At 38.0% G+C, this 20,357-nt stretch overlaps 1 protein-coding gene across 8 annotated transcripts in view; it reads left to right on the forward strand.

Moving 5' to 3' along the window:
• The window catches only part of PIKFYVE (phosphoinositide kinase, FYVE-type zinc finger containing), an 87,427-nt gene that overhangs the window by 17,980 nt on the left and 49,090 nt on the right, over positions 1-20,357 (forward strand). For 4 of the 8 annotated variants that reach the window (XM_042949972.1, XM_042949967.1, XM_042949970.1 and 1 more), the window contains 7 exons: positions 3,276-3,483; positions 5,651-5,740; positions 8,235-8,379; positions 9,667-9,824; positions 11,022-11,133; positions 12,060-12,207; positions 12,747-12,914. In XM_042949972.1, the coding sequence (XP_042805906.1) occupies positions 3,276-3,483; positions 5,651-5,740; positions 8,235-8,379; positions 9,667-9,824; positions 11,022-11,133; positions 12,060-12,207; positions 12,747-12,914 (1,029 nt within the window). Of the gene's footprint in view, positions 1-3,275; positions 3,484-5,650; positions 5,741-8,234; positions 8,380-9,666; positions 9,825-11,021; positions 11,134-12,059; positions 12,208-12,746; positions 13,927-20,357 lie in introns of those variants that run through there. The other 4 variants (XM_042949966.1, XM_042949968.1, XM_042949974.1 and 1 more) reach the window with 3 other exon arrangements.

Below are 20,357 nucleotides of genomic sequence, written 5' to 3' on the forward strand. Positions count from 1 at the left end.
GTTTTCCCACTGTAATTTCTGACCTACAGAGAACAGTGACCGCAAAGCTCTACAGGGATGCTGGGGCTCCCCTCACAAATTTATTTCTCATGGTCATGAAAGGCATGGGCTCCAGATCCTCCTGGGTGAGTGAGCAGGTCTTGCTTGGTAAATCCTCTCTTGACATTATAATCTTCCTATTTCTTTGCATCCCTTCCTTCATTGTATACCAGGGCAGTTCTGGCCTTTCAACTTCTTTTAGTATAGGCTGCTTTTGGTCCATGTTTCAGCCAGCCAACCAACCAACCAACCAGACTCTTAGAGCCCTTTTTTTACCCCTCAAGCTATGATATTCCATCCAGAACCTTTGCTTAGTGGGCTCATATCAAAAATCAGCTTGGTCCTACTTTATGTTCTTTCCACTATTCTATATCTTTGATGTCTGCTTCCACACCTATTCCCTGAGTTTCTGTCCCTGTAAGTTAGAAAAATCATGTAGTTCTTTTGGAGTGTAGTGCACCTTCTCATGGGTCACACTATACCTTACCTTTCAGGGCTTGTGGGGACTTGAGTCATGTTATAACTCTAGAAGCAAAGAGGGTGGTGGGAGTGGGTCCTGAGGAGAATAAGCAGTGTTTGGTAAGGTAGCAAACTCAGGCCATTTTGGATTTCTCAGGCAAAGCAGGGTTAATCTCTGACAGGGTGTGAAGGCTAAGAAAGGCAAAGAAGACTCAGCAGAATTTTGGGGTTTAGTGTCCCCCGCTTCATCAGGATCTTTTCATATATCCCCATTCTACTTTTCAGGATTCCATTCCTTCCTAATCAGTGCCCTTATTTTAGTAGCAGTCATACTACAAGATTAATAATTCAGTGTGCGTTGTAATTTAGCCACTTGCAGGATGAAACTCTTAGTTTGATTTTCAGCTCTTTTGCTATAGGAGATAGTGGTTTCTTTCAGGGAAGACATAGGAACTTCTAGGTAATTTGTACAGTTCTTGACCTGGGAATTTGACTTCCTGAGGTCATCCTTTTCTTTCCCCCACTTTGTCTAGTGCAGTTAGGAGCAACCAGTCTATCTCATTATACCTGCTAAATTGACAAAAATCTTTTAAGATAGGAGGCCCACCCACTTTATGGAGGGTAATCTTAATGTCAACAGATTGTGTACGTTAGTCATATCTATAAAAACCCTTCGCAGCAACAACTAGACTACTATTTGACCAAACATAAAGTTGACACATAAAATTAACCAACCCATTACGAATGGGATAAGACATGCTGGATGCAATTGTATGTTGTAGTTGTGAGTAAACGTAAAAGTACCCGGAATAATGTGTGGCACATGGGAAGGGATGAATGAATATCGAACAGTTATTGGTGGTAGTAGCAGTAATATCTCTGTATCTGTCATGTAACTTCTTCATTAGATGTGTCTTTCACTGCAGCCGACTGAGTTCTTTGGTGGGAGAGCTGTCTCATCGATCTTTGTATCCCATCACATAACACAGGCATGTGTTCAGCAGGCACTTGCTGATAAAGATTCTTCATGAAATGAAAACTTTCAAGTTCAGGCTTGGCTGAACTGTGTTGGTGTGGTCATTTTTATTCTGATCGCTGACTGGTTAAGGGAGCTCTCCTTAGAGTAAGAAACAAACCAAGCCTTTGTTGTGGGAACTTAAAGACCTTTCTGCAGGATGTGATTTCACTTCCTTACTGCAGTTCTACTTTGGTCAGCTGATGGTGGTATGTCCTCACACTGTCATTTATCCCAGACTGGAGGTCACTTTTTGTAGTCCTGTTTGCAGTGGATATATTTTTCTTTAGTTTTAATGCAACAAGTGGTATTTAATTTTGCTTAAAATATATGCATAACTTAACAAAAACTGAGCACTACATAGTTGTAGTCTTAAAATGAAAAAAACCTAAAACACCATTTATTAATGTTTATTTATTTTTGAGGCAGGGTGAGAGCATGAGTGGGGGAGGGACAGAGAGAGAGGGTGGTACAGAATCTGAAGCAGGCTCCAGGCCCTGAGCTGACAGCACAGAGCCCGATGCGTGTCTTGAACTCACAAACCATGAGATCATGACCTGAGCTGAAGTCGGCCGCTTGACTGACTGAACCATCCAGGTGCCTCATAAAACACCATTTACTATACTTGGTAGTAATTATGGTAAAAACAGAGTACAGGTGCTTTTAAGAAATCTTCTGTTCCATGTCACTTCAGTTTTCTAATGCTAATGGTAAAAAAAATTAAGGTAGAATTGTTAAATAACATGTTATTTGTGAAGTTTAGTTATCTGACTTTTTTTTTTTTAGTACACTAAACTGTTACAAAATCAATCACATGAATAGTGGTTACAGAAAATCAGGGTAGAAATGAAAACTTATATTTGGGTGGGGCTGTGTTCTAAAAAAATTTACAACGTATGAGAGTATTAAATTACCTTGTTTGTTCTCTGAAGAATATTTCATTTCCATGCTAATGTTCATTATAAGAATTTCTGCGATAGTTTCACCTATGTGCTTCCTACTGTGTGTAAGCCCATTTTCTGTTTGTTTTTACAATGGTGCCCCCTTGTGGAGGCCACTCTTAGGACTTCACAATGGAGACCTCCATAATGCTTTCCTCTTTTCCTCTTTTCTTGCCGAGGAAAAATATGTTGTTTTCATTTGTATTGGTTATTTACTCTATTTGAATTCTTTTTTCCTTGAGCCTACTGCCCCTTGTTTCACTTTTAGAATCTTGAAAAATACATTTTTTTTTTTTGAAAAATACTCTTTTTTTTTTTTTTAAGTTTATTTGTTTTTGACAGAGACAGAGTGTGAGCATGAGCTGGGGAGGGGCAGAGAGAGAGGGGGACACAGAATCTGAAGCAGGCTCCAGGCTTCGAGCTGTCAGCACAGAGCCTGACGTGGAGCTCAAACTCACGAACTGCGAGATCATGACCTGGGCCGAAGTCGGACGCTTAACCGACTGAGCCACCCAGGCGCCCCGAAAAATACTCTTTTAAAAACAGAGTTTTCTAGTATCAGAGTGCTATTTTCTTAACTCATTAATAAATATTTGAGGTAATTTGGATGCGTGGGTGAATTTATCATAATGATGGTTTTTAAAATATATAAATGAGCCAACAAAATTATTTTGCATTTTTAAAACCTCTTTTTTGGTGGTCTTTACTTGAAGACGTTTTCCTGTTACTCGAGTAACTGTTAACCCAAGAATATAATGTGTTGTGTTAAATTGTTATTGTTATCTTTTGAGTTAATTTTCTTTTTTTGTTTTCCCTCCTAGGGGACCTCCGAGCTTGCACATACTGTAGAAAAATAGCCTTAAGTTATGCTCATTCCACAGACAGTAATTCCATTGGGGAAGACTTGAATGCTCTTTCAGATTCTGCTTCCTCTGTGTCTGTACTTGATCCAAATGAACCTCGAACACCTGTTGGAAGTAGAAAAGCCAGCCGCAACATATTTTTGGAGGATGATTTTGCTTGGCAAAGGTACTATCACTTAACTACAATTTTATTTATATTTGAGAGCTACAGATAGTCTTGTGACCCATGAGAGCCTTCAGTTAATATTTATCTTCTTTTATTATTTCCTACAAATTCCCCACCTTTTTCTTTGGCTTTCTTCAAAAGGATCACAGCATGTTTATCGTGATTATATTGACTAATTAGGATGTAAGCTCTGCAAGAGGAGGGACTTTGTATCATTCTTGCTCACTGTTCTACCCACTGGCACTGAGAACAGTGTAAGGTGTATATATGATCTTGATAATATTTCTTGAATAGGCAACAGAAGTTATTGGGATTAATGATTTCTTTTTGTTTTTAAGTTTATTTATTTTGAGAGAGGGAGAGGGGGAGAGAGCACGAGCCGGGGAGAGGGAGAGAGAGAGAATCCCAAGCAGGCTCTGCGTTGTTATAAATCTTGAGATCATGACCTGAGCTCAGATCAGAAGTCAGGTGCTTAACCAACTGAACCACCCAGACGCGCCCTGAGATTAATTTCTAATGTAGCTTTCTTAGAGAAAGAGAATGCTCTTAAGGTTTGTTTTTATAATATGTGTAAATGGAATTATATTGCCTTCCTAAGGAACATTTCATGTTTTTCCATAGGTCTAAATATGCTACATCACCTGCTAGTGAAGGATGTTATTAACTCTTAGAAGTTACCTAGAATTGTTTGAATTAGAATCATAAATTCATCAGTTTCTGATTGTTTTTTGTTAGCTAAGTTATATTCTTATGCGTAACACTAAATCTGGCCATGTCAAATAGCTTAGAGTTTTAATTAACTTCTTTCTTACAAGTTATTTTATCAATCACCGCTTAAAGGTATGAGGAATTAATATATAACTAATGAAGTTAAACAGTAGTCAAGAATTACTATGTTATAGCTACATTCTATGTGTATGAATCTTAGGGACATAATGTGGAGCACAAAAGAAAGGCCCATATATAACAGTGATTATTTATGAGGTTCAAGAATATACAAAACCACACTGTCTAGGTATACAAACGTGGTAAACTTAAAGAAAAGGAACAAAATGCTATTTACAACCATAGTTTCATTCAGAGCCCAGAGGGGAACGGGATTGGGTAGGGGAATATAAGCATCTCGGAGTCAGTGCTAATGGTGCGTTATTATTTGTGGCATCATGATTCTTTATACATTACATGTATTTTATAAATTTTAAAGATTGATTCTACATTTAATAGAACAATAAAAAAATGTAGGAATTCTCAGTTCTTGCTTACGTTAGCTAGTAATGCCTTTTAGTTGTACCTGGCCCTATTGTGTGAGCCCAGAATTGGCAAGTATCATCTAATAAACCAGATTTTGAAAGCTTCTTGAGAGATGTAGGATTAATGTCAAAGGTAGAATAATTTTAGTTCTGTGCTGATTGATGTTCATTCTCTTTTTGGTTTTCCCATCTCTGAGATAGGCACTGCTTTCTCCTTTTGACAGATGTAGAAGCTGAGGTTCAGAGAGATTGAGTGATGGACCCAAGTTCATACAGCTAGTCAGATGGAGAGCCTGCACTTGGACCTAGGTTTGTCCGATTCTGCAGTGCTATTCCAGCGGGTTATGGGGACTGAGAATAAAATACTTGAATTCAGGATTTCCCCCCAAGGTCACTTCAGTTTTGTGTATATGATTGATGAAGGAGTGCTGGGAGTACCCATCCAAGCAATGTATTATTTTAAGGGCATACTATATACTTAAACTACCAGTCTTTTGGCATTTGATGCACTTAATGTAAAAAAACATAGTTTCTACCTTAATTAAAATAAAATAAAACTGATGCATAATTTCATCATTGCAGGGGAAAACAATCAGCTTTTATTAAAAAAATTTTTTTTTTAATGTTTATTTTTGAGAGAAAGGGAGACAGAGCGCAAGTAGCGGAGGGGCAGAGAGAGAGGAAGACAGAATCCAAAGCAGGCTCCAGGCTCTGAGCTGTCAGCACAAAGCCTGATGAGGGGCTCCAACGCACGAACCATGAGATCATGACCTGAGCGGAGCCGAAGTTGGGCGCCCAACCTACTGAGCCACCCAGGCGCCCCACAATCAGCCTTTAAATGTTAAAGCGCTTCATTGAAATTGGATTTGCTTGTTACTGTCCCAAAGCATCTCCATATTTTTCTACTTTCTTTATAGTTTGATTCATCCAGACTCCTCAAATACTCCTCTTTCAACAAGGCTTGTATCTGTTCAAGAAGATGCTGGGAAGTCTCCTGCTCGAAATAGGTAAGCTGCCAAATGAAAGCTTTATATTCTGTGTTTGAATTTTTCTTTTTTTCATAGTAATGAGAAGAACAAACAGATGAAAATGGGTGAGGTTGATTGTTATACTTTCTTAGCTCTAAAAGCTGAATTAAACTGTTGTTTTCCCTTTTGCTAGTTAGCTCTGGCTTGCATTCTCTTCAGTGTCTCTTTTCTAGTATTTTCCACTGGCTTCAGATCTTTGAACCCACAGCCTCCTCTTTCTTCTAGCTTAGCAGATGGCCTTATTTTCTATTTCATAGGGAAGAGAGGAGGTAACAGATGGGCACTTCCTTAACTCTTACCACCACTTACCAACTTGATTACATTTATCGCTCATTTTTTTTTTTCTTTTCTACCTCTTGACCAAGCTAATTCTCCATTTGTATTCTGGATCCCATCCCTGCTCATTTTTTATTGATTATCCTATTGATGTTTGTACATTAATAGTCATTTTGCTGACTTCTTACTGTTAGCATTTAAACAAACTCAGGTCACCTGTTAAAAACAAACAAAAATTTCTCCTTTATGGTTCATCTCTAGGACCTATATTCTCAATTATTTCCTTTCTTCTTAGCCAGCGTCCTTGAAATAGTTGCCTGTAGTCATTCTATACCTGCAAACTTCCTCCTCAGTTTTCACCTTACTAGATGTTACTAATGTTCACACCTCTTCACTGAAAATGCTTTCTTTTTTATAAGCTTAAGTGTTGACTAAGTAGTTATAAACCTGGAGAACTAGACATCTGAATGACTATGGTTTAACATACTTTCAATTTGTTCTTTCAACAAGTATCATTAAGTACCCATAAACTAGATAGTGGAATACAGCGGAGAGTCAAACACAAAAATTGAAAGCACAAATAAGCAATAAAACATAGGGGTAGAGGTTGAGATGTTAAATAGTGAGGTCAGGGAAGACCTCACTGAGAAGGTGACATTTGAGCAAAAACCCAAGGATGTGAGGGAATGAACCATGTGGAATGTTGACCATGTAGAAGAATGTACCGCAAGAACAGGAAACAACAAATTCCTAGAAGGAGCACACCTGGCAAAGGGTAACAAGAGGTCCCGTGTACCTGGACTACAGTGTTCTTACAGTTAAGTGTAAGGACTTTGTCATTTACTCTGGGTGAAATAGGAAGCTACTGGAGAGTCTGTTTTAAAAAACTTAAAAAAGAATTTTTTTTTTTAATGTTTATTTTTGAGAGAGAGAGAGAGAGAGAGAGAGAGCATGAGCGGGGAAAGGGCAATGAGAGAAGGAATTAGAGGATCTGAAGCGGGCTCTATGCTGACAGCAGAGAGCCCAATGCAGGGCTCAAACCCATGAATCCTGAGATCGTGAACTGAGCAGAAGTTGGAGCTTAACCAACTGAGCCACCCAGGCGGTCCACCCCTTAAGTTATTTTACAAGGATCTTTATCTTTGACCTGGGGAGAGCAGTTTTTCAGTTAACACCTGGTTTTGAATGGCAGCCTTGTTATTAGCTGAGTTCTCTTAAATTACTTAATCTCTGATTCTTGATTTCTTTCTATGTAGAATGGATTTACTAGTACCTACTCCATAGTGTGCCTGTGCAGATTAAATGAGTCATATAGTATCTAACGTACTGTAGATGCTCCTGCCTTTTTATCCTTTACATAGAAGCTAAAATTTGGGTTCAGTTTTTCTAAGTAGATTCTAACTAAATTTCTAGCTATAATTTTTTAATAAATAGAAGCTTGCTTGATGCTGTTGATATTCCACTTACAAATCATTTATCTGGTAACTTTGCCAAGAGACAAAATTAAGGATATTATGTCAGAATATAATAAGAGAGGAAACAAATTTTCACTTATTTTTTAATTGATCAAATTCAAAATATAATTGAAGATAACAACGCAGGTCTAATAAGAAGAAAGGAATTATTTTGGAGGGGGGTAACATTTGCTTAGTGGGGTTCAAAGTTAGTATTTTATCAGAACATTATAGACGTTCATCTAAAGACACTCTTAGTTTATCAGTTATAACAAAAACTATTTAGTCTGTAGGCCATAGTTTGCTGTCGCTGATCTGCAAGATTATTTTTGCATTTAGTCTGTGATTCTTTATATTTGTCAGCTAAAAAAACAAAAACAAACAAAAAAACCACACATGAATTTTCAGCATTTTAACAAGAATTTGTATGTTTTCTTTGAAATATTACTGATATATGAACTACATTTGTCATTACTCTCCTGTAATCTTTCCATAGTGCCTTTCCTTTACACTTATTCTGAAGTAGTTTTAAACTAACATAGAAGTTGGAAATACAGTATAGAGAATTTTTAGATAACTTCTGTCAGCTTCTCCCAATGATAATATCATACATAGCCGTCATAACTGTATTTAAAAGTACCTTTAGTGTTGGCAAGTAAGCATTTATTTAAAAATGAATTTTCGCTGTAATTTATCGATGAAGAATTTACAATTGTGTTTTCACTCTTTGTTTTTATTTCCAGATCAGCCAGCATTACTAACCTGTCACTGGATCGATCTGGCTCTCCCATGGTGTCTTCATATGAGACATCTGTCAGTCCCCAGTCTAACCGGACATACGTTAGGACAGAGACCACTGAGGATGAACGCAAAATTCTTCTGGTACTGGTCCAGTATCTTTGACCCATTGCTAGTTTGAGCATGAAGGTTGTTTATTTTATTGATTTTTCTTTTTAAGAAACCTACAAAAAGCCACTTAGCATATAAGTTAATAGAGGAAATAAAGTTTTTATTATAATCACCTAAGAAAGTGGTTAAGCATTGCATGCTCATATATTTGTATTAATATTTGCTTGACCCCTTTCATCTGGTAAGATCAGAATTCAGGTATCTATATAATAAGAGTTCCACTTTTAGTTAGGTCCCAGATTGCTTTTAAACTTTGAAAGATGTTTTGCATACACATGAAATGCTTTGCGTACATTTACTATTGTATGTTTATGTGAGATAATAATCAGTTGTTTATTGAATTTATCTGTGTATCAGATAACCTTGTTTAATCCTGTGAGTGACTTAAAGAAATGAAAATGGCTTCTGTTCTCAAGCTTACAATTCAGAAGGTAGAATTGAGGCTGATGGACAGGTCCTAAATAGTAAAACAAGTAATACTTTAATAATAAGAACTACAAAGATCCTTAGTAGTGAGGGAGTCAGGAAAGGCTTTCAACTGAAGGGCTTGACCCGGACCTTGAAGGATGGAATGGATTTAGGTTAGGCAATGAGGAAAATAAATCTTATTTAAAGGTGTGACAGAGTATAGAGGTGAAAAGGAACATGACATTTTCCATGGACCAAAGTAGGGTTTATAAGTTAGGTGAGGTTGGGGGAGAGATTAAGTTAGAGTCTGTGGGCAGTGAGAGTGGAAGTTACTTGGGGTCACCTGGTAGAACATGGTGAATTCAGCCTTTACAAGTTTAGATTTGAATCTGTAGGTGCTGGGAGTGTTTTTGAGCAGGGAGTAATGCACTGAAGGCCTTTCTACAGGAAAATTCACCAGACAGCTAGGTATAGATGAGAATGGTGAGAAGCTGGTGGAGTGAAGGGCACAAGAAAAAGATTAGTGTGACTGATGATTGTGTCCTCTCCCTTGCCCTGTCTCCAGCGAGGAGTATGCAGTGTTGTACTTAGATAACTAGGAGACTGATCATACACGCCATTGACTGAAAAAATTGATTAGGAATGGTGGTTTTTAAGAGAAAATGTTATGTTTGAAATTAGATGAGCTGAGTTCAAGCTGTTCCCCATGCACATGTCATTTCTATTAAATCAAGGGAGTTAGCTCTGACAAATTCAAGTTGAATTTCCTTTTATGAGTCTAAAAATCACAGGAGAGAATTTGAAAAGGTATGTCATATCCTTCTCAGGAGTAATTATTTGCTTATAATGTGATTTTAGGACAGTGTTCAGTTAAAGGACCTGTGGAAGAAAATCTGCCATCATAGTAGTGGAATGGAGTTTCAGGATCACCGTTACTGGCTGAGAACGCATCCCAACTGCATTGTGGGAAAAGAATTAGTCAACTGGTTGATCCGAAATGGGCACATTGCTACAAGGTAATGTAATCTTAAGAAAGACTTTTTGACATTTATTTATTTATTTATTTATTTATTTATTTATTTATAATGAGGCTATGACATTGAGATATAAGTAAGAGGAGCAAATGTTATGTTTTGTGAATAGGGTGCTATTTGTTTCTGCATTTGGTGCTTAGGGTGCTAATTAGTCACCCCTTCTCCCTCCTGGCTTTTAGATAGTAGCAGATAGATGCAAGGAGCCAAATGGGGTCGCAATTTACCTTATTTATTAAAAGCAGAAGTTTAGTAATTCCCACAACACAAAGCTCTCTGATTAAGCAGAATTGGGGAATGTAGCTAGATATTAAAAAGCACAGTGGATTCTCCTGCTACTGTTCCCTAATCTGGACATTACAACCTATCTTGGGAATTGAGTCCATAAGTTATGCCTGGAGTGTCCTAGCTCGCCTCATGATTCATTTGTGAAGAAGAGACAGGTCCTGTTACCTTTCAAGATATCACATCCCTAAGCTGTTCTACTTGATTAGATTAGCTGCTGCTCCTTTCCTGGGAAGAAACAAGTATGTAGGAAGAGAGAATAAAAGGGTTAGCAGTGAAGCCCTGGGTTCCAGTTTTGCCTGTATTTCTCTTAGTTTTGTGCCTTTACTCAGTTTATTTAATCTCTCTGAGACTTAGAGCTCTCAATTCCAATGTGAGGAAAATATATGGTCCTGTGAAGAAGCGCTGAGGATATTATTTCATAATATGGGCTAAAGAGCTTTATAAATTGCGAAATGCCGTATAAATAAAATGTGTTGTGTCTATTTCATGTATTTATGTGTATATATTTCATACCTTTGTCTGTAATATGTGGTATTGTCATCTCATCAAGACTGTAAGCTCCTTGAGGGCAGGAACCATGTTATCCTTTTTTTTTTATTCTAGTAAGTACAGAGGTATGCTCGCACTGAGCACTTGAGCACTTCATACGTGTTTGTTGTAAATAAAATTAGTTTTTGGTAGGACTGCCTTATCAGCAGGTTCTCCTTTATTTTGGTATCTGGAAAAATCTTTTAATATAGCTCCAGGTCTTGCTTCTTTTACCCCTCACCTCTCCATGGACCATCTGAAATTTCAACTGATTAGAACGGAAAAAAAAATTCATCTTGTGTCTCATCTTGTACCTGTGAAATTATCCTAACTTTTAAAAGTTTTAATTTTTTGGTCTTAATTCAGGGCACAAGCTATAGCAATCGGACAAGCCATGGTCGATGGACGTTGGCTGGACTGTGTCAGTCATCACGACCAGCTTTTCAGGGATGAGTATGCGCTGTACAGGCCATTGCAGGTAGTTTTCCGTGTCCGCCAGTGAGCACATAGCTCGCTTGGGAAGTCTTTCTTGATCAGTGGGAATAAAAAGTAGTTGAATTACTCACAGATACATTTTCCTAACATGTTTTCTCTGTTGTTTGAAAGTTAAACACAGGTTTACTTGGTAGCAGTGGTATGAAAAACCAATTGGAATGAGACACTTTTCAATTGGTATGGCTTTTCTTAAGCTTGACCCCGTATTATCATTGCCTGTTATTTACCTTTAATGGTTTTCAGTTTTACTGTGCCTGTGGTTTTAGGACTAAGAGAGAGTATACGTCATTAAACGATTGAAAAAATTTAGTATCACCCATGCAGTAGATTTTGACGCGTTAGCAGTATTGTATAGCAATGGTAAAATGATGGCTGTGTATATGTCTTTTAATTAGGGAAGTGGAAATTATTTAAAATAGAACTTTTTAAGCAGATAAGCTTTCATTTTCGGTTTATGTTAATTTGTTGTGTATAATGTTTAGTCGTACCTTTGTGAGCCAAAAGTGGAAACTCAGAGGTCAGAAAAGACAAAGGTATGGTATTATTTGTTAAAATTTAACAGTTGCTTTCCAGAAAGTGTCCTAGCATTGACATAGGATTAGAATAAATTCTAAGCCATGTTCACTCTCAGGACTAAAAAAGATGAAATGAAACTGTAAAATCTGTATATTATGTTCTCATAATGTGCTGCCTAAATCTACTGATTAATGAGAATTATAATTTTAAGAGTGGAATTGTCAGCATAATGTTGGTTTGCAACTTAGTTTGTATTAATTAGCCTATTTTTATGTAAATCTCTTTAGTGGTGAGCTTTGTAGAAGTATTGGGCTAGCGTTTATTTGTAGTGTGACAGCCTCACAGCATTGCCATTGAAAGTGAATGACTTGGCTCTTGTCTTGATCTTTCCAGAGTACAGAATTTTCCGAGACCCCTTCTCCAGACAGTGACTCTGTGAACTCTGTGGAAGGACACTCTGAGCCATCGTGGTTTAAAGACATAAAGTTTGATGACAGTGACACGGAACAGATAGCTGAAGAAGGTGACGATAATTTGACTAGTGAGTTTAAACTTTCTAACATTTTAATTTTTATGACTCATTACTGTGTATGTCTGATAAAATGAATGTTTTGTTTGTTTAGTTGAAAGAATCCTACTTTAAGTTTTGGCTCCAACTAAACGTAAACATCTGATAGCAATCCTTGTTCTAGATACAGTATTTTCTTGAGAAACCAACTTGTTAGGCTACTGGCGTTTTCAGATTTTGCCATAGTCTGTAGTTTGCAGCAGCTTAAAAATAACTCTGAGCTAATAATATCGCAGCAGACAACTTTCTCACCTCTTCACTGTGATATCAGACTTTCTCTCTGCAGAACCTCCAATATATTTCTCCATTTAAAAAATTTATTTTATATTTAATATGTTCAAATTTTATTAAGGCTACACAGAAGTACGTGAAAATACTGTATCCATTTTGGTATTGCACATTGGGCTTGTATATTAAAAAAACATTTTTCTCCTTTCCTCCAATACCCTGATGAAACCCGTTTTTACTCCCCTCCTCTCCCTATATTTCTTTCCCCTCCCCAACACTAAAAGATTCTGCCAGTCCTAGCAAGCGCACATCAGTCAGCAGTTTCCAGTCCACAGTGGACAGTGACTCAGCCGCGTCCATCAGCCTGAACGTGGAGCTGGACAACGTGAACTTCCATATCAAGAAGCCCTCCAAGTACCCACATGTGCCCCCTCACCCTGCTGACCAAAAAGGTAGGAGGTAGTCACCGTCTGGAATCCAAGCACAGGCTGGAGAGCTGGGCCGTAGGATCTCACGCCAGCCTGTCCTTCTGGCTTCGTCGGTCCCACACGGCGGAGGGGACGTGGTGTGGGTTTTGTTCCACCCTTTCTCATTTTCCCCACACCCCCTCCCCACACTTTTTTTGGTCGGTTCCTTTTATTTCTCGTTTTCTCCCTCAGTACCACCACACCCAATTTAAATAAAGCTTGTAGTCTTTCAAAGGAACTACATCGGACTGCTCTTCCCTGTAGCATAATGTGCAACTTCCAAGGTGGCATTTCTTGGCATTTATAACATGGACGTTCTGCTCTATTCATTTCTCTTTCTTTATTTAACGTTTTAAAGCCTATTTGCTTGTGCTATTAACCAGTAATGTAGTATTTCACTAAACCCTTTCAGGTGCTTGAACTATATTCGGGGGCGGGGCGGATATTCACACATTACAAAACATCTTTCTACTAGAATTTAAAATGCTTATTATGGAAAGAACAGACCGAGGATGCAAATTTATTTCCTGATATCATTGTATTTTTTCCATGGTTTCTAACTGTGAAGAAGCTTCTCACAGATATTTGTTTGCAGGGAAGGATTGTGTTGATCATACTTGCACGTGTACTTCCAGGCCATGTACTAGTTATTATTTCCCTTTGTTAATAAATATCATTCTTGTGTCCACCTCAGAAAAAATGCTTGTTATGTTTATGCCATATTTGTGAAAAAGTTTTCTTCTCTGAGTGATACAAAATGAATGCATTATTTTTAGCTGTCTTATTTGAAGCTGTATTCTACTGACTCACAAACAATAATAGCCATATTCAAAAGACATTTGGTATAAAAGGAAAAATAAGGTAAAGCATTGCTAAAATCCATTAGTGGCAGTACCTAAGAAATGAAATGCTTTTTTAAAATGGATGTTGAGGTTTACTCTTTTGGATATAATTAAAAGCCAAATTTGAGGTGCCTAGGTGGCTCAGTCGGTTAAGCATCTGACTTCAGCTCAGGTCATGATCTCATGGTTTTTGGGTTCGAGCCCTGCATCGGGCTCTGTGCTGACAGCTCAGGGCCTGGAGCCTACTTCAGATTCTGTGTCTCCCTCTCTCGCTGCCCTTCCCCCGCTCGTGCTCTGCCTCTCTCTCTCTCTCTCTCTCAAAAATAAATAAACATTAAAAAAATTTTTTTAAAGCCAAATTAAATTTTAGCCCTAAAGAGGCATTATGTAAAAGTAAATAAATTATGTAAAAGTAAAAAATACATAAGTAAATAAATAATTGTGAGGTTTCATTATGTTGTAGTAACTAAAAAATCATTATTATAAAGATGAAACAATTTGTTCTATGATTTCACCTGAGGTTTGGATTTTACCATTTAGCTCTCTGAAGTTGAATTGTTTCCTCAGATTGGAAATGCTTGTGTAATTCCTTGCTACTTCTTATTTTGAGTGTAAAAATATGGTCAGAAAAGAGAAATTTTTGAACCTAAACATCTATGCTAAAATAATTGGAAACAAACCCCCATTTCTACAACAAATTTCTCATGGTTGTCAATATTTTTTTTTTCAAGTTTATTTATTTAGTTAGAGAGAGAGAGAGAGAGAGAGCATAAGCAGCTCCGTGCGGTCAGTGCAGAGTCTGACATGGGCTTGAACTCACTAACTGTGAGATCATGACCTAAGCCGATATTAAGAGTTGAGCGCTTAACTGACTGAGCCACCTACGTGCCCCTCATCGTTGTCAATATTAACCATTATCCTCAAGGAGTGGTAAAATAGCGTTTAAGAGTTACAGTAATGGGGGGGGAAAGGGTAGCAAACCATAAGAGATTCTTAACGATAGAGAACAAACTGAGGGTTGGTGGGGGGAGATGGGTGGGGGATGGGCTACATGGTGATGGGCATTAAGGAGGACACTTGTGATGAGCGTTCTGTGTTGTATGTGAGTGATGGATCACTAAATTCTGAAACTCATATACGCTATATGTTAACTACCTAGAATTTAAATAAAAACTTGAAACAACAACAAAAAAAAGTTACATTAATAAAAATGTTTGTCTTATTCAAAAATAGAAGTTTAGAGAGGATGCGGTAAAAGAGGAGACCTGACTGGCATTGAACATGAGTAAGATACAGGTCTTTATGGGAATCATCAAAAATTATAAAAACGGTGGAGAGCATTTGGGCGAGTGTGAGAGGACAGTCCACTAGACACGGACGTTCGGGTGACATGAACTATAGTCTGGTCCCCTGGAGCACACTGGGTGATGCTTTTGTATTGGAAATGACAGGCGTGGGTCAGAGGTGGCATCTGTTGTGATGGAGGATATCTCTTCTCTGGACAAGTGTGTTGGCGATGCAGTCTTGTTTTGCTGAAAGTAGAATGTGAAATACATGTTTGACTTGATGTTGATTCCACATCTTGGAAAGTTAAGGAAATTATGAAAACCATGAAGGAAGTGACCAGTCATTATAGATTTTGTTATAGCAAAAGGTGGACTGCTGGGCAGTTAGACAATTTGCTTTAGGACGCCTGACCTCGTAATGTTGGGAGAGGAATGAAATAGGAAACTTCGATAATGAAATTTGTACAGTATTTTTACAACCTCAAATTGTATCCCTAAGGAAATTTAAAGGGGAAGCATCTGCAGTTGAAAAAAATCACCATGAATCTTTTGCAACCTCTCCGCTCTCAACCCTTTAAAAAGATGGTCTGCAAAAGTTGTGAGAGATAACCTTTATATGGGGTTGAATCTGAAAGTGGGGGCTAGCACTTAAAAGAAAAAAGGGATAGTAGAAGTCTAAATTGCGCTGATGGATGGACTAAATGCCAAGGACATCTCAGAAAAGATTTGGTTTTTAATGTTTATTTTTTATTTTTGGGGGGGGGGGAGGGGAGGGGCGGGGGGCGGGGCAGAGGATCCAAAGTGGGCTCCACGCTGACAGCAGAGAGCTGGATGTGGGGCTCAAACTCACAAACCGTGAGATCATGACCGAAGCTGAAGTTGGATGCTCAACTGACTGAGCCACCCAGGTGCCCCTCAGAAAAGATTTTTAAAATTGTGGTGTAAAGAAAGAAAAAAATAATGCCAGTGATAACGAGGAAGTTTATATAATATTAATTTAAGCTTCCCCCCTTGCCTCCATTGAGATAATCTTATCAGGAAAGAACTTACATGGTTAAAAGGAAAGTGAAGTCCAAGATAATGAGAAGATAGGGAATGCCAGGTTTTTAAAAAAAATTTTTAAAGTTTATTTATTTTGAGAGAGCGAGAGAGAGCAAGCACAAGCAAGGGAGAGGCAGAGAGTGAGGTAGTCGTGGAGTCCAACATGGGACTCCGTCCCACAGACTGCAAGATCATGGCCTGAGCTGAAATAAAGAGTTGGATGATTAACGGACTGAACCACCTAGGTGCCCCAAGAATGCCTGGTTATTTTAGTCTTTTGTCAGGTTTGGTCAAAATATATACTAGATTATTTAAAGAATTTAGAGCTGTGATCATGGGGGCCAGAGTTCGTTATCTTAAAATTGTGGAGAAAAGGAGAGGGTGGAGAAAAGGAGAAAAGGGTGACTGTAGTGACAGAGGCAATAAACTTTTGAAAAAGTAGGTTCTTGATTTGACATTAGAAGTTGGCAAAATTGGGGGCGCCTGGGTGGCTCAGTCGGTTGAGCGTCCGACTTCGGCTCAGGTCATGATCTCGCGGTCTGTGAGTTCGAGCCCCGTGTCGGGCTCTGTGCTGACAGCTCAGAGCCTGGAGCCTGTTTCAGATTCTGTGTGTCCCTCTCTCTCTGACCCTCCCCCGCTCATGCTCTGTCTCTCTCTGTCTCAAAAATAAATAAACGTTAAAAAAAATTTTTTAAAAAAGTTGGCAAAATTGTAGAAAAATTTAATGAAAAGAATGTACTGTTGTATTTAGAAAGGGGAGTGGTAGTGAGTGGGCACCAGTGTTGGTTTACTATAATAAGTCTTTTCAAAACAACCCTATTTCCTTCTTTTATGGTAGTAGGAGATTGGTAGCTCAGGAGACTGTGGTGGATCCTGTTGTCTTTGATGTTAATAAGACATTTAATGGTCTCAATAACTTTGTGGACAAAGAGGATAGTTTTGCACTTATATACTAAGGAGGTAGTTATAGACAGTAGTCATGTTTACCTGTAAATAGCACAGACTCGAGTCTCTATGAGTCTCTGTACAAGAAACATACATAAAGAGATTAGTGTGTTTGGCAAATGTAGGAACTTAAGGGTGTCACTCTTAATATGACACATGGATTTGTACTTTAATGGTTGTGCCAGATATTGAAAGAGTAACCTGATATCAACAGAAAAGGGATGCTCATAGGTTATGCTATAGGGCTGTCTATCTGTATTCAGTTCTTGCTCAACAAGCTTGTTTTTTTTTTGGTCAGCACTTTTAATGTTTTCCAGATTCACAAATTTTTAAAATATGGAAAGAATAACTAGCACATTGGATAGCAGAATTGAAATCTAAATATCTTTATTTTCTTAAGCAATCGACTGAGGCTAATAAGATGAAATTTAACACCTTTAAACATAAAATAATGTAATTAGGCTTAAAACATCTGTTAATACTCTGGAGAAAGTTGTCCTTTTTTTAAAAAAAATTTTTTTTAATGTTTATTATTTTTGAGAGACCAGAGAGAGCGTGAGCAGGGGAGGGGCACAGAGAGAGGGAGACACAGAATCCGAAGTAGGCTCCAGGCTCTGAGCTGTCAGCACAGAGCCCAACGCAGGGCTCAAACTCACGAACCGTGAGATCATAACCTGAGCCGAAGTCGGATGCTCAACCGACTGAGCCACCCAGGTGCCCCGAAAGTTGTTCTTAATAGTTCGTGTGATGTTGTCTGAGAGAAATTATATTTATTTTGTATATGGCTGAAGGAGAAGCTAGGTTCAGGAGTTAGGAGTAGTGAGCTCTTGCTGCCGGGCGCTGGGGGTGCCCAGGTGGTGTTGAATGTCCACCTTTCAGAGTTATTGAGGATTGATGCCTACATTGGATGAAACGTTAGGTACCTTGGTGACTTCTAAGTTTCCTTTTAATTCTGAATCTGAAAGGAGAAATCTAGATTTGACATTTTAAAAGAATGGTTAAGGAATGTAAGGAATCCTTCAGCCTATTCAGTAAGAACAGAATAGAAGAGATTCAGCATCAGAAAGAAGGTAATTATTAAGGTCATTTGCAACCTAGAGAGTCTAAAATTTAAGGACTTTCTAGGTGTTTATGGACTTAATAAATGTTTCTCGCTTTCACAGTTCTCTGCTGTTAGTTTTTAGCATACTAACAAGAATTATCCTTTGTCTGCTTTTCTTGTGAAGTTGAAATACAGTATTGTGTTTCTTCTGCATTGTGGTTAAGATTAACACTGGTTACCAGAAAGTAAATATCGTCAGAGTGAACTGGTAGTAAAGTGAAAGAATAAAACACTCCTCTGCCTCCGGTTTTCATTCCTCTAAAAATACAAATGGGAATGGGTGGTTTTTTAGCTTTCCATTGAAGTTAAAGGTAATATTTATTAACTGTTTTCTTAGGAATCATCCTCTATCTTCCGAGGCTAAGGAAATTTGGATTTCTAAAATTGATTGACATATCTGCACTTAAAAAACAATCTGCTGTTTTTTTATCTTATGTAAGCAAACCCCTCATTTTCATAAGCTCATAAAACTGAAACAGTGGGATCTTGTTTAATTATTCACTGGTGGTAAAATTTGGAGAGTAGTACAATTAAAATACATTTTATTTTGTGTTGAAGCAGGATTCTGAACGAGTCTTGTCAAGTTTGTGAGTAGAACCTAGAGAAGTGAAAATCATAGCTTCCATAAGCCTCTAGGTCTAACTTCCCATTTACAGGAGAACATAGGAGCAAGTTAAACTGCCCCATGAGGAAGCATTCCGATCAGATCCGGAATATGGGACATTCCACAGGACCTTTGGCCTGGGTTCTTTCAAAATTTAATATCATGACTAAGTAAAAAGGTAGGGAGTTTGCTCTGTTCTAAAAGAGAATGAAGGGAATGCAATGTGTGAATCTTAGTGGATCCAGGTTTGAGGCAAATAATTTATTAAAGCATTTTAGCAACAGATAAATTCAAATGTGCACTAACTTGACAATATTAAGACATTGTCAATTTTTTTGAGTGTATAAATGGTATTGTGGCTATGAGAAGAATGCCCTTATGTTAAACATTTTTTTAGTGTTTATTTTTGAAAGAGAGAGGGAGAGCGAGCAGGGGAGGGGCAGAGAGAGAGGGAGACAGAATCTGAAGCAGGCTTTGCACTGTCAGTGCAAAGCCCGATGTGAACCCCTGAATTGTGAGATCATGAGCTGAGCTAAAGTTGGATGCTCAACCAACTGAGGCACCCAGGTGCCCCCAAGAATGCTCTTATTTTTTTTTTTTTTTTAATTTTTTTTTTTAACGTTTATTTATTTTTGGGACAGAGAGAGACAGAGCATGAACGGGGGAGGGGCAGAGAGAGAGGGAGACACAGAATCGGAAACAGGCTCCAGGCTCTGAGCCATCAGCCCAGAGCCCGACGCGGGGCTCGAACTCAGGGACCACGAGATCGTGACCTGAGCTGAAGTTGGACGCTTAACCGACTGAGCCACCCAGGCGCCCCAAGAATGCTCTTATTTTTAAGAGATGCACGCTGAAGTATTAGTGGTCAAGTGTCATGATGTGTGTAATTTCAAATGGTTGGGGAAAATCTACATATATGTAGAAAGAAATCAGATGTGGTAAGTTAACAGTTGTTGAATCTGGGTGAAGGGTATACAGGATATTCTGTATGTTTGAAAATGATCACTCCTGGGGGGGGGTTAGGAAATATATATTACATATATACATATATATAAAAGTAAATGTATATGAAAAGTAAAGCTTGCAAAGCCAATATATTAGTTGAACAAACAGGTTGGCATTATTCATTCTGTGTGGGAAGTGTAGAAATGAAGTATAACATCTATTTTTATTTGTCCACATACTTGATTTATTGTATTTGAGTTGGCACACATGAATTTTCTATGTAAAACTTTTTCTCTGCTTTCTTGTTCAAAGGATGATCATATTGGCTTATAAACATAATGACTTCTGAAGCTTGTTTGTTATAAGTGAAATCTATTTAAAATGCTTAAAATACGTTGTGGTTTAGTTTGCATAGTAGAAAGAACCTAGAAAAGTTACAGGGGAAGTGAAGAATAAGTTTCACTTGTAAGAGAAGTATTTAATATTCTGAAAGTTCTAAAAGCACACAGCATGTGTTCAGTTACCTTCTGGCAACTCTTTGGCAGTGTTTGATTAGAATTTTGAAAAACTGAAACTCTAATTCAGAAACTCCGAGAAATCCTGATGAGTTATCTCTATTCCCTGCCAGTGTCACTTGTGTATTACTTTGCTTTATAGCTTGTA

Source organism: Panthera leo, chromosome C1, assembly GCF_018350215.1.
Source record: "Panthera leo isolate Ple1 chromosome C1, P.leo_Ple1_pat1.1, whole genome shotgun sequence".
Classification (NCBI taxonomy): domain Eukaryota; kingdom Metazoa; phylum Chordata; class Mammalia; order Carnivora; family Felidae; genus Panthera; species Panthera leo.